At 49.0% G+C, this 13401-nt stretch overlaps 1 protein-coding gene across 1 annotated transcript in view; it reads left to right on the top strand.

Annotated features, from left to right (window-relative positions):
* Positions 1 to 997: 997 nt before the first annotated feature.
* TSPAN13 (tetraspanin 13) overlaps positions 998 to 13401 on the top strand; it is a 31384-nt gene continuing 18980 nt past the window's right edge. The window contains exon 1 of the mRNA XM_066585543.1: positions 998 to 1195. Within this exon, the coding sequence (XP_066441640.1) occupies positions 1133 to 1195 (63 nt within the window). The 5' untranslated portion in view covers positions 998 to 1132. The remainder of the gene's footprint in view (positions 1196 to 13401) is intronic.

Below are 13401 nucleotides of genomic sequence, written 5' to 3'. Positions count from 1 at the left end.
ATTTACACGAGTATAATGCGCGGTAATTTGTGGACAATCACATACATTGACTTACAGTGTTTCGCTCATCCTTGCATGTATGCATAACGTATTAAGCAAGCACAAAAAAGAAATCAGTATGTTCTATTTTGCTGCATATTACACGCAAGAAACCCTATTATTCTCTATGAGGAAGTAATCAACGCTGTCCATACGCAATTAGGACTTATTTACGCAAGCGTATATCGGCCGGCGTTATCACAGCCGGAGGATATACGTTTACATCTAAGAAGTACCCCCCCTTACCGACTCTCTGCCTCTCTCCTCCACGCCGGCGTTTGCAATGGAAGGGGTGGGGCAGGGGTGGAGCTAAGGTCCACTCTGTCCCGCCCACTCCAATTGCTGGCTATGGGCAAGGGATGGGTGGAGCTTAGCCTGCCCCACCCGGTCCCATTGCAAACCGCTCGGAGGGGAGGAGAGAGGCAGAGAGCCGGTGAGGGGCTGCTCAGATGGAAGCGTATATCATCTGGCAGGGAAAACGCCGGCCTCTATACGCTCATGTAAATAAGCCCTTACATTGCGTATGTGCAACGTTTTCTATGCACCAACATCAACAGAGTGGGGAATTTAAACAAAAAAAAGAAACAAGTCAGACTGCGCCTTACAGCGTTGCGGGAGATCATGTGCCACGCAGCGATAGGCCGGCTCCATAGCTGTAAAACGCTGCGTGACTCACACAGCGGTTTACACATACGGTCGTGTGCGCCCATCCTTAATATCATCGAGCAGGTTCCCTTTAACTTCAACGTGCGGCACAATATGGAAGAAAACAGAAACAGGTGATAATTGCTGGCCTTAGCTTAGGAAAGGGTTAACCTATTGGGTTACATTGTAACAACTCATTCACTTATCAGTAGAGCCAGCATTTCCTGAGCTGGCCGCCAGAGGGCGCTCATAACAAGCTATTATAATAGGACTATATGTAAGAAAAAGAACCACCCTCCTCTTTTATTCTCCACCTAAGACAAGAGGTGGGGAGACATTGGTCACAGCTGTCGCATCCCACAGCCTCTCGGACCCTCACCTCCCTCTCTGCTGGCCCTGGGGGGGACATCAACACAGAGGGAGCCTTAAAAACTTACAAGCAGCCAACATGGTGTGTGGTGGCTTCACCTGCTCCAAGAACTCCTTATGTGTCCTCAACCTGCTGTATATTGTGAGTATTGGGGTCCCCATCCTTGCTGCTGATCAGATGGTAATGGGGGGCATCACAGCACCAGGGTCCTGCTCTGCACCTGCTTCCCCCATTCATCAGCTGCTGGGGAAAGTTCCAGCCCTCTGCCTGCCTGGATTGGGTTGCAGCAGGGAGGCAGATCAATATCCTGCTGATAAACAGGATATTCTTACCAGCTTGGTATTTTTAGCTTAGCATTGCTGGTACAGGAGATGGGGGGCTTCTATCATGTTCTAGAAGCTGCTGCTCCCGCAGCATATATCTATAGGCTCTATTGTGTAGCATATATACAGTCTGTGTACATATAATATATGTATTACTAACCTTTCCTGCTTTGTTACATTGTATCATGTACTGTTTATCATCTACCAGTGTTTATTTCTATTGCTTGGACTTGATACATTGTATCCTCTTCACCTTCTATGATCTATTTTATTATTATTTCCCCTGCGGCTCAATGTGAATATAGACCACTGATGGAAATGGATTATGGGGTTATTATGTACTCGTAATACAGCACCCCTATGGCCCATGTAGTATGTCCATCTGCATCCAATCCCATTGTGGAATGTTCCATTGTATGCTGTAGTAGATGTATTTTTCCCATGAAGCATTGCCTCTATAGGAAAATACAGGGGTGTATGGCAGCACATAGAAGGCTTGTAGACTGATATGCGGAACTACAGGGACCTCATGTGCTGACCGATTGGCTTTGTGCACATGGCCTTTGGAAATTCCTGAGATTGGACTGAGCTGCAATACCAGGAATAGCCCATGGGGGCGCTACTTCTGGAAATAACCTTAACTTTTGTAGTGTTTCTCATGGTGGGCATTGTTTTCTGGAACAGATATTAGGCTGTATGTACACAGTTAATTGCGATATATATTCACCCTTTGTGTAATTGCAATGCTTTTTGCGAGAAAAACACATCACATCGCTGCACATGGAAATCGCATGTTGTCTCAATAGTAAAAATAAAGATGAGTTCTATTCACTGCGTATTGCACACGCAAATTATCCATGTGTAGTACGCAGCTCAAAGCGCTCGTGTGAATAAGCCCTAGGGCCGTATTTACATGGGCAAGTGGGACATCAGTCTGAGTCGTCTCCCCCCCCCCCCCTCCTCCTCCTCCCTCCCATGGCAAATAATGGAAGATAACTGAATTGTCCAAAAATGGGACATGCTGCGGTTTTTTTTGTCCTTGCAGTATCGTTACGCACGAAAAAACCCTCATGTAAATTAACCGATTGAAAATAACTCCTTCACATAAGTCTTGCAATGCACAGAAATTGTGTGCAAACTCACCTGTGTGAATAGAGGCTTGTCCGCCATTGCAGGTGTTGGCGTAAGGTGCCACATATAACAGAGTCTAACTAATCTGTGTGCAGATCTACTTGTCATTACTTTAGGCTGTATTTCCACAGCCGATAGCAAGTCGCATTGCACAGACCCTGGCACCGCAAACGTGTTCTGTGGGAGATCACACATCCGCAGGTTCTAGTCTCGTGGAAGACACTTGGGTAAATAGGAGAAAAATCGTCCGTGTAAATAAGAAGCATTGCAAGCAATGGGGTCTATTTTAATGCATCTTTCAAGGTTCAAAACTTGTGTGAGAATATCGTCCGTGGAAATACGGCCTAAAAGGAGCATTTATATGATGGTCTGTATGTTTCTGCTGCTTTATATTCCGGTGACCTATACTTCAGTGATTGCCGCATATATGCCAATATATAATAATGTGTGTATGTGTAATATATCATATTTATAGGACTTTGGCAAAAAAATCTGCACCAATTATTTTACTGCCTTCTATTGACCCAAGATCTATAGGGATGTATGTATAGATAATATATATGTATCTAAGACTTCTGTTCCATGCAGACGACGGTATAGTCTACACGTATGGCTAATGGTCAGCAGGAGGGGGATGGACAGAATCTTGAGGGCTTTCGGAGCGGCTGGTGCCACATTTGGATATAATATACTTAACGTTTTTGATCCCATATAGTTGAGCATTATTAGCCGGACCCCCAGGGGTCTGATTGGTTCCCTGTGATTTCCAGCGCTTGGCCTGGTAGCGGCTGTAATGTAGCAGAGTGGGTTTTATTTCACCTAAATAATTGAGCGCAGCAGGCAGTTTCCTCGTCTCATGTCTCCTTCGGTTCTTGTTCCAGTTTGAATTGTAAAATAGCTCACATGAGCATATGCGCAATTGCGTGCCTCAACACAAGGCATCTGCACACTGAACAAGGCCTTTTTTTGCGTATGTACCAATGTATTTTACTGTACTGTTCATGGGTGCGCAGGGCACAAAGTCGCACCACTAAAATGGGTAATTTGTCTAATGAGTTCCAGATGTGTTCTTTTCCCCGTGTTTGTGTGAACCCGGCCTAAGGGCTCCTGCACGCAAGCGAGAAAATTGTAGAATTATGAAACCAATGGTTTCCTTCACATTTTGCTTTTTTTTGTTTGTTTTTGTTTTTTCCACTCATGCGATGCTGCTAAAAAAAATCATGACATGTCCTTTCTTTCTGCGTTTTAAAAAAAAAATCTCCCATGTTTTCCTATGGAGCTTCCTTTTTTATCGCATCGCAGTTGGGATTTTTGTGCCATGAGCTTTTAACACTAGAAAGTCCTATTGACTTTTGCGTTAAAAAATCGTGGCCAAATCGCACAATAAAAAACGCATGAGAAAATCCCGAGCGGCAGCTAGGTTTTAGTGAGAATAAACAGTGCTGTCACTCAAAAATTGCATGAAAAAAAAATGTTGTGATTTTTCGTGGCGATATCGCAAGTGTGAAGGGAGCCCACAACAGTTACTCCCGGCTCACACATCATCTTACAGCTGGACTGCTTTTGGAAAATTAAAAGTATGAAAAAGCTGCGTTCACACTTTATTTTTTTTTCTAATTTTGTTTTTTTAACCTTCATGGGATTTTGGAAAAAAGGCGTGCTGTTTTCTTGTGCGGCTCAAAAGTGCTGCAAAAAACCCTAAGGCCTCATGTCCACGGGGAAAATCGGGCCCGCAACGGATTCTACATGTAGAATCTGCAGCGGGTCCCTCCTGCCCCGCGGACATGAGCGCTGAAAATAACAATAAATAAGAATTTACCTATCCGTAGCGGGCGGCGAAGCTCTGCTCTTCCTCACGGCCGGATCTTCTTTTTCGGCCGGCGGATGAATTCCTTACGCCGTCGGCACGTCGCCGGCACGTCGTCGACGTGCCGCGCACATGCGCCGGGCACATCCGCCGAGCCGAAGCAAGGGAGATGCGGCCGTGAGGAAGAGAAGAGCTTCGCGGTCCGCTGCGGGTGAGTAAATTCTTTAAATTCCTATTTTAGGTCTCCCGCGGATCCGGACGGCTTCCATAGGCTTCAATAGAAGCCCGCGGGAGCCGTCCCCGCGGGAGACCCGCACGAAAATGGAGCATGGTCCAGATTTTTTCATGCTCCATTTTTTTTAAAATCCCTTTTATTGACGATCCGCGGGTATTTATCTACCCGCGGGTGGTCAATGCATCCCTATGGGGTGCGGATCCGCGCGCGGGAGATCCGCTGCAGATTTTAAATCTCATTTTGCCCGTGGACATGAGCCCTAAGTGTCAATGCAGCCAGAGTTGATAATTTGGCTAAAATACACAAGCTCACAACTCCTATCAAGGGTCCTCATTGTCTTGCGAGTTCCTACACTAAGGGCTCCTGCACACTGGCTTTCTTAAGGTGATTTTTTTATTTTTATTTTGAGCATCAGCAAATTTTTTTTTCTTTGGTGGGGGGGAATAGCGCATCACATGATTGCCGCCCACGATTTTCAATGGGAGTTTTTAAATGTTAAAACCGCATTGCACGAAAATTGCAAGTTTGTACATTGTGATGCGATAAAAGAGAGGCTCCATGGGGAAATATGGGTGAGAAAAAATTGTTAAAAATGCAGAAAGATAGGACATGCCTTGTTGTTTTTTATTGTTTGTTTTTCACGCCACATCCCATGAGTGAAAACATTGCAAATGGAAATGAAACCATTAATATATTTCATTCTAATCATGCCTGTGATGAGAATGGCTGCTGAAAAGTTCTCTCCACAGAACTGGGAAGTGGGAAGTATCAGACTATGTGATCAGAGTGAAAAAGAAGGATTTTAGAAATTTTTAAAACCTACATTGTCATTGGAAATTGAAAACAAATCGCCACAAATTTTTAAAAACCTAACGCCCGCCCCCCTCCAATTTATACAATAGGTCATTGTTTGATGACTTGTTACTTTTAAATGGCAATTCCACAACATATTATAGGGGTGAATCTCAGAAGCATGGAAGGATTAAGAGAGCCGGGCAGCACCAATGCTTGTTAGCTACTGACTAAGGCCTCATGTCCACGGGCGGATTGGATTGCGCATGTTGGAAACCACAGCGACATCCTCTGACACTAACGTGAACCCCCTAAGGCCGGCTTAACATGGGCATATTTGGGCACACATAATTTGCCCGCAATAGCGCTCTGAGGGCAGAGAAGACCCAAACAGGTAACACGGGGTCCTCGGCCGCGGCCAGGGTCAGATCCCCCCCCCCCCCCCTCCACGGCAGCTGCGCTTCCATGAGGAGGAGTGGCTAAGTATATGGGTCTCACAGGGGGTCAGTATTCCTACTGGGGGCCGCCGTGGTGGGGTCAGTATTCCTACTAGGGGGCTGCCGTGGTGGGGTCAGTATTCCTACTAGGGGGCCGCCGTGGTGGGGTCAGTATTCCTACTAGGGGGCCGCCGTGGTGGGGTCAGTATTCCTACTAGGGGGCCGCCGTGGTGGGGTCAGTATTCCTACTAGGGGGCCGCCGTGGTGGGGTCAGTATTCCTACTAGGGGGCCGCCGTGGTGGGGTCAGTATTCCTACTAGGGGGGCCGCCGTGGTGGGGTCAGTATTCCTACTAGGGGGGCCGCCGTGGTGGGGTCAGTATTCCTACTAGGGGGGCCGCCGTGGTGGGGTCAGTATTCCTACTAGGGGGGCTGCCGTGGTGGGGTCAGTATTCCTACTAGGGGGGCCGCCGTGGTGGGGTCAGTATTCCTACTAGGGGGGCCGCCGTGGGGAGGGGGGGGGGGGTCACTATTACCACTGGGGGCCGCTCTGGGAGTTACTATCACTGCTGGGGTATGTTTACACGTGGCGGAAACGTTGCAGAATGTCCTCAGCGGAAATTTTGGTGGCAAATTCTGCAGCATTTTCGCATCAAAAAAGCTGTCCAAATCTGCACCCTGTCTATTTTAAACAGCCCTGTCCTTTTTTAGAACGACAGTGGTAAAAATCATACACTGTGATAAGCCCCGCCCCATGACATGTTGGCACTTTGCGATAAATAAGTGGGTTTTGGGTTGCAGTTTGCGCGCTTGGTCTCTAAAAGGTTCGCCATCCCTTATATAGCGGATACTTTCCTTTTAAGCGATTGTCTGCTGTAGACTTACATTTTGTGCTGGTACATTATGGGGCAATAATACAGATATAATTCTCCTAAATATAAGCCGCCAGGTGCCATGTGGCGAGGCTGTGACTATTTGCTCTGGGGGAGGGGAGGATATTTACATTGTAATCACCAGTTTTACTATTCTGGCTACATGTTGTATAATATATGAAGTAAGTCCGGCGTTCTTCTGCGGAGTGTGAACAGTCCCACGTGTTTCCTGCGGGCCGAGGACCTGTCTGTCCTGTTTGGTGACATTGCTGCAGGCTCTGTCATCATGATCAAGGACTCTCTCTTTATACAGTAGTTTCAGAACAAGTGTGAATAAACACTAATGAACTCCACTCCATTCTTCGTAGCGCAGACAGCGCGGCGGAAGACCCTTTCTGCCTAGTTAGAGCAGCCATTATGTAGCAGCTGTGGCGCCACCATATACAGTCACCCCCAGCTTCACGGCATGTTGCATAAAAGTCGTGCGACTGTTTTTAGAGCTGCATTTGGCTGTTTAAACAGCCATATTGCAGGAAAGTCACAGTTGTATGTGACCAAGTCCGAGCTTTCACCACCGTGTCAGTACAGCATATTCCGTGTGCGGCTCTTGTGTGCGTAGTACGCTGCACCAATCTAAAATCATAGAATGGTGGAGTTGGAAGGACCTCCAGGGTCACCTGGTCCAACCCCCTGCTCAGTGCAGGATTCACTAAATCATCCCAGACAGATATTTGTCCAGCCTCTGTTTGAACTCTTCCACTGAAGGAGAACTCGCCACCTCCCGTGGTAACCTGTTCCACTCATTGGTCACCCTCACTGTCGGAAAGTTTTTTTTTTTCTAATATCTAATTTGTTTCCTTTCAGTTTCATCCCAATCTGCCATAGGCGGCCATGTTGCTGCTCACACGACCTGCGTGAAATACCTGCGCAAAAAAAATCACAGCGCATGCTATTTTGGCATGTACTACGTGCGCATACACGTCAAGATAGTACATGGCTAGACTGCAGCAAGTAAGCAATGTCAGGTGGCACACCGTGAATCGCCGTCGTGTGAGCTTGGCCTTACAGTACATTGATGTATATGTTAGAAAAAGTCACTTGCGACCAGAATACAAATGAACTAGAGATTTTGCAACTGTTGTGTTGTAGGTTGCAGTGCGGCACCATTCGCAATCACTAGTTGTGACCTTGGGCTGCCACCTGCGTCATGGAAAAATACCAGTCAAAGCAAAAGGGTTGTGGTTTGGGGCATGGAATATCCCAACATATGTCTTTAACTCCATTATTCTAGTGTATCCAGGAGTAATAGTGTCGCGAACCCCCCCCCCCCCTCCCTCGCTAGTGGCTCCAGGAGTAAAAGTGTGTGTGTGTCCCCGTACCCCCCCCCCCCCCCCCCCACAACACCTCGCTGTGGCTGAAGGAGTAGTAATACCCTCTACCCCGCCCCCCTCGGCAACTGGCTCCAGGAGTAGCAACCCTACCCCTCTAGTGGCTCCAGGAGTAGTAGTGTTTTCCCCCCTCCCTGGTGGCTCTAGGAGTAGTAGTGTTTCCCCCCCCTCCCTGGTGGCTCTAGGAGTAGTAGTGTTTCCCCCCCCTCCCTGGTGGCTCTAGGAGTAGTAGTGTTTCCCCCCCCTCCCTGGTGGCTCTAGGAGTAGTAGTGTTTCCCCCCCCTCCCTGGTGGCTCTAGGAGTAGTAGTGTTCCCCCCCCCCGGTGGCTCTAGGAGTAGTAGTGTCCCCCCCCCCCCCCGGTGGCTCTAGGAGTAGTAGTGTACCCTCCCCCCCCCCCTGGTGGCTCTAGGAGTAGTAGTGTCCCCCCCCCCCCCGGTGGCTCTAGGAGTAGTAGTGTACCCTCCCCCCCCCCCCCCTGGTGGCTCTAGGAGTAGTAGTCCCCCCCCCCCCCCTGGTGGCTCTAGGAGTAGTAGTCCCCCCCCCCCCCCCCCCCTGGTGGCTCTAGGAGTAGTAGTGTCCCCCCCCCCCCTGGTGGCTCCAGGAGTAGTAGTGTCCCCCCCCCCCCTGGTGGCTCCAGGAGTAGTAGTGTCCCCCCCCCCCCCCCTGGTGGCTCCAGGAGTAGTAGTGTCCCCCCCCCCCCCCCCCCGGTGGCTCCAGGAGTAGTAGTGTCCCCCCCCCCCCCCCCCGGTGGCTCCAGGAGTAGTAGTGTCCCCCCCCCCCCCCCCCCCGTCCCCCCGGTGGCTCCAGGAGTAGTAGTGTTCCCCTCCTCCCTGGTGACTCCAGGAGTAGTCGTGTTCCCGCCCCCTCCCTGGTGACTCCAGGAGTAGTCGTTTTCTCCCCCCCCCCCCCTCCCTCCCTGGTGACTCCAGGAGTAGTAGTTTTCTCCCCCCCCCCCCCCCCCCTCCCTGGTGACTCCAGGAGTAGTTGTGTGTGTGTCCGTGTGTGTCCGTGTGTGTCCGTGTGTGTCCGTGTGTGTCCGTGTGTGTCCGTGTGTGTCCGTGTGTGTCCGTGTGTGTCCGTGTGTGTCCGTGTGTGTGTGTGTGTCCGTGTGTGTGTGTGTGTCCGTGTGTGTCCGTGTGTGTGTGTGTGTGTGTGTCCGTGTGTGTGTGTGTGTGTGTCCATGTGTCCCCTTCCCGGTGGCTGCAGGAGCGGTAGTGTTTCCCCCCCACCCCGCTAGTGGCTCCAGGAGTAGTAGTGCCTCCCCACCCCGCTAGAGGCTCCAGGAGCAGTAGTGTTTTCATATGGTGGTTCCAGTATTTTGATTGATCAGCTCTGAGCATGGAGCCGAACAACCAATGATGAAATGGAAGTGAGAGGGGCTCCATACAACTGAGAAAATGATGTCCCCATCGTCTTCTGAAAAACCTGTCTCTGGAGAAGTTTGTTCCATCACTCCCACTAGGCAGTCACCCAACTTTTCAAGAGTCCTGCATGACAAAGCTGCCTCCTTGTAGTGATATAGATGCAAGGGGTAGATCATTGCGGTAGATCTGCTATTCAGGACTCTGAGAAAGCCTAGGATTTGAGGTAATCGAAAAAGGCTAAATGGATATTATAAGGATTCTTGTACTAGAGTCATAATCTCCTTGTACTTCTCACTCTTGTGCTGACTCATCTATAGTCATTAGTCACTCATTTTACCAGGGTGAAAGTGTCAGAAAGTAAAACTGGTTGATAGAGCCAACAAGGGAGCAACCTGTCATATGACTTCTCATTTACCTGCTAGTAACGTCTGGGGTGTGGGGGTGACGCCACGTTGCTCAGAGTATATTAATGTGCAAGATGCATGATGGGGAACGTATCTACCAGTAGTCAGAGGCGTAAGTTGAAACTGCTGGGCTCCAATGCAAAACCTTTAACAGGGCCCCCAACTATAATGCTTTATTCATAGTACTAGCCTCCCTATATGGAGAAGAGGCCTTATGGCACCCCCTAAGGCTCCTGGGATTGGGTGCAACTGCATCCTCTGCATCCTCTGCAAGCCCCTGCCAGTAGTATAGGAGCTGCCATAATTGGCCTTGTATAGGGCCATCATAACACCTTAGAAGTGTTCAGAGGTCTTTAGTAAAATAAACTACGGGACAGAAGCCAATAAGAGTTGGTGCAGAGGCGTAACTTGAAGCTCCCGGGCCCCGATGCAAAACTTGTAACAGGGCCCCCAACTATAATGCTTTTACTCATCGTACTGGGTTCCCTATATGGAGAAGAGAGGCCTTATTGGGCCCCCTAAGGCTCCTGGGCCCGGGTGCAACCGCATCCTCTATAGTTACGCCCCTGAGTTGGTGTGTATACTCAGTGGTTTATTGGGGTTAGAGTTTTTGAAGAAAACAAGTAGAACCAACTGTTACCACCAGTGGAATATTTGGCGCTGTTGACGTGTAAAGCTGGGCTCACACGGGCAGACCGGACTCCACATGCAGGAGGGCTGCAGCGGAATCCGTCTGTGAGCCCTGCCGGTCACCCTATGTACCTGTTTTTTCTGTAATGCGGATGACCCTGTCGGCCCGCCGTCGGTCATACGCAAAACATTTTTGGGGGTTTCTGTGTTTGTTAGTTTTCTTTCCCGCTTTTAATGTTTGTATTTCCTGCGCTGTCGCTAAGCGATTGACGCAGGCACCCACAGCCCATATGCAATGTTAATTATGGGCTGCAGGTCGGATGGTCTCCATTGACTTCAATGAAGGCTGTCCGCACCAAAATAGAGCATGCTGCGATTAAAAAAAACAATTTTTTCCCCCTCTCCGCTCACGGAATACACAATTCATATCCGCGAGTGTGAGCGGAAAAACAAAAGTACATACTCTTCAATGCCTGTGTTTTGCCGCAGATCCTCCGTGTGGGTGCCGATCGCGGATGTGAGCCAAGCCTAAGATATCAGAGTTCATCACAATGAATGGCTAATAATATTGTGGTTTAGGATTGTTTACTGTATGATGGCTTGGTGATCTGTCTCGTTGGATAAACCTATGCACATGGTAATATGCGCTAAGGGCACAAACACACCAGTCCAGCGAACAGCTAACCACTGAGCGTCCTGGGCGATAGACCCATTCCAATCTACTATTAATGACCTGTCCTGAGAATATGCCATCAATAGTTCGCAATTGGACAACCTCTGTAATTATGATCACTCTGTATATTGTATGGGCACTGCTATATAGTTTATGGGAATATACTGGACAATATAGTATATGAGAGCTGCTATGCCAATGTATAGTGTATGGGACCTGCTGAAACCGGTGGGGGGTGGTGGTGTCCGACAGGTTCTGGCTGGTGCGATGATGACAGATGGAGGCGGAAGGTTTTTAAATAAACTTTAAAATAATTTTACTTCCCATTAAGCAAATGCACATGTTTCGCTCCATAAGAGGGTTCGTGTTTTTAACATTACCTAATAAATCGGTAGCATAAACTCTTAAGGCAACAGTACTCCTAATATCACTGGGCATCTCTCACCATCCAGATGCATCCTCTGTCACTCCTGGCAACAACAAAGCATATGACTCTAACTTGACTTTCAGTATCATCTGCCTCTTATCTTTGGCGTAACTCCAGCATACATTACCATGAATATGGCTGTAGGCCCTGACCTCAAATGACCCATGGGAGCAGCTTACCTACCCACGAACCCATCACACGTAATAGACTACATAAATCCATTGGTCCTCTAGCATCATCCTCACCAGCTAGGGGTTTCTCCCGTTGTTACTCTATTCTGTCTACATCACTCCAGCTTTTGAGGCGTCCGGTGCTGGTCTACAGTACCGCCACCATGGTGTCTGGTAAGGAGTCTGTGAGGGACTTCACCCCAGGAGTGTGCCTGGCTCTTCATCTTCGCCCCCAGGTCTTCATGGCTGATAGTGGTCTGTCTCTCTCGATGGCTGCCAGCATCGGGATATGACCACTCTACGGCCCCCTATAAATACCCGCAACCATGATGCTCCCAAGCCTGTTGAAGCTGCTGTGCTACCATCTCTCCGCCTCAGGGGCTGGAATGGTGGCGCAGCTCCGTGTCTTTACATCGGGTACCTTTTTAGCACCAAAATCTCCCACGCTTAGCGCTTGGAAAAGGGGGGTGCTTCGCACCTGCGAATATTTGCACATGTGAGGGAATCTTCTCCCATGCCTGCGCATGGCCCCCTTAAAGCCGTCTCACAAGACCAGATTTGAGTTGCGGATTCCACGATCGCTGTCCGCGTTAAAACGCGGGCATTAAAGGGCATGTATCTTTGAACTTTCACTTACACTCGCGGGTAGAAAAATCGCAGCATGTTCTATTGTAACACGGATTTTGCGCGGACGGCCTCTATTGATGTCAATGGAGGCGTGTGATCCGCAGCCCATTCGTATGAGCTGCAGATACCTGTGCCATCGCTAAGTGACGGCGTGTGAAATAGAAATAAATGTATCACGCATTACTGCCTATGAGCCGCCATGGTCATATGCAATACAGTTACTTTCCGTACACAGGGTCACCGGCTGGGTTTTCAGCCGGAATCTGCTGTCGGCCATGCGCATGACTAATCCAACCTGGTCGTGTGAGCCCGGCATTACACTGCTGTGGCTGGTAATATGCAGTATAATATATGGGACCTGGGCACTGCTGCATAGTGTATAGGAGCTGCCATCTCTGGCGGTATGTATTGAATCTACTGGACCATTAAATGGGCACCACTTTTGTGAGCACTTTTGTTGGTGGCACTATGTAGTACGTGCCCAGAGATGTGTGGCGGCACTATATAGTACGTGGCCGGAGATATTGCTGGAACTTCAAGGAGATGAGGTCCCATATGTGTGCAGCCGCTTGTCCCGTGACTCATGGAAAAATACCAGCACCCAAGATATCCGATACCCAGGAGGAAACAATCCGCCTCCTCCTGTAACGCTGCCACGTTGGATGATAAGAACTTGGTGACATCTCAGGAACACAGCGCTGCCTGCGGCGTCATCGCAGTTACGTCGTCTTTGTGGTGTGAAATTGACTCCTGACCTGATTTATGGTGTGAAGGCTTCCTGCAGCTTTCTATTCTGCAATCGTTCCTATAAGTTGCAACAGCATTAATGGCGAAGACCGTATGAGTGTTGTCTTACAGTCAGGAGAAATGGCGTAAATTGTTGCAAGTTTGTCAAAATGGCCTGAAATCTACGCTACGAACAGGTGAACTGTGGTCCGTGTATTTCACCGAAAGCATGCCCCTGTGAATAAGCCCTAGTTCACGGACACGTTATTGGCACTTGGGCTGTTCATACGGGTGTTTGTCACACAAACTGATGGTCTGCGTGAAAAAAAGAATCACAGCATG

Source organism: Eleutherodactylus coqui, chromosome 12 (genome assembly GCF_035609145.1).
Source record: "Eleutherodactylus coqui strain aEleCoq1 chromosome 12, aEleCoq1.hap1, whole genome shotgun sequence".
NCBI lineage: Eukaryota > Metazoa > Chordata > Amphibia > Anura > Eleutherodactylidae > Eleutherodactylus > Eleutherodactylus coqui.
Note: the sequence above shows the minus strand (reverse complement) of the source record. Positions and strands in the feature narration are given on the sequence as shown.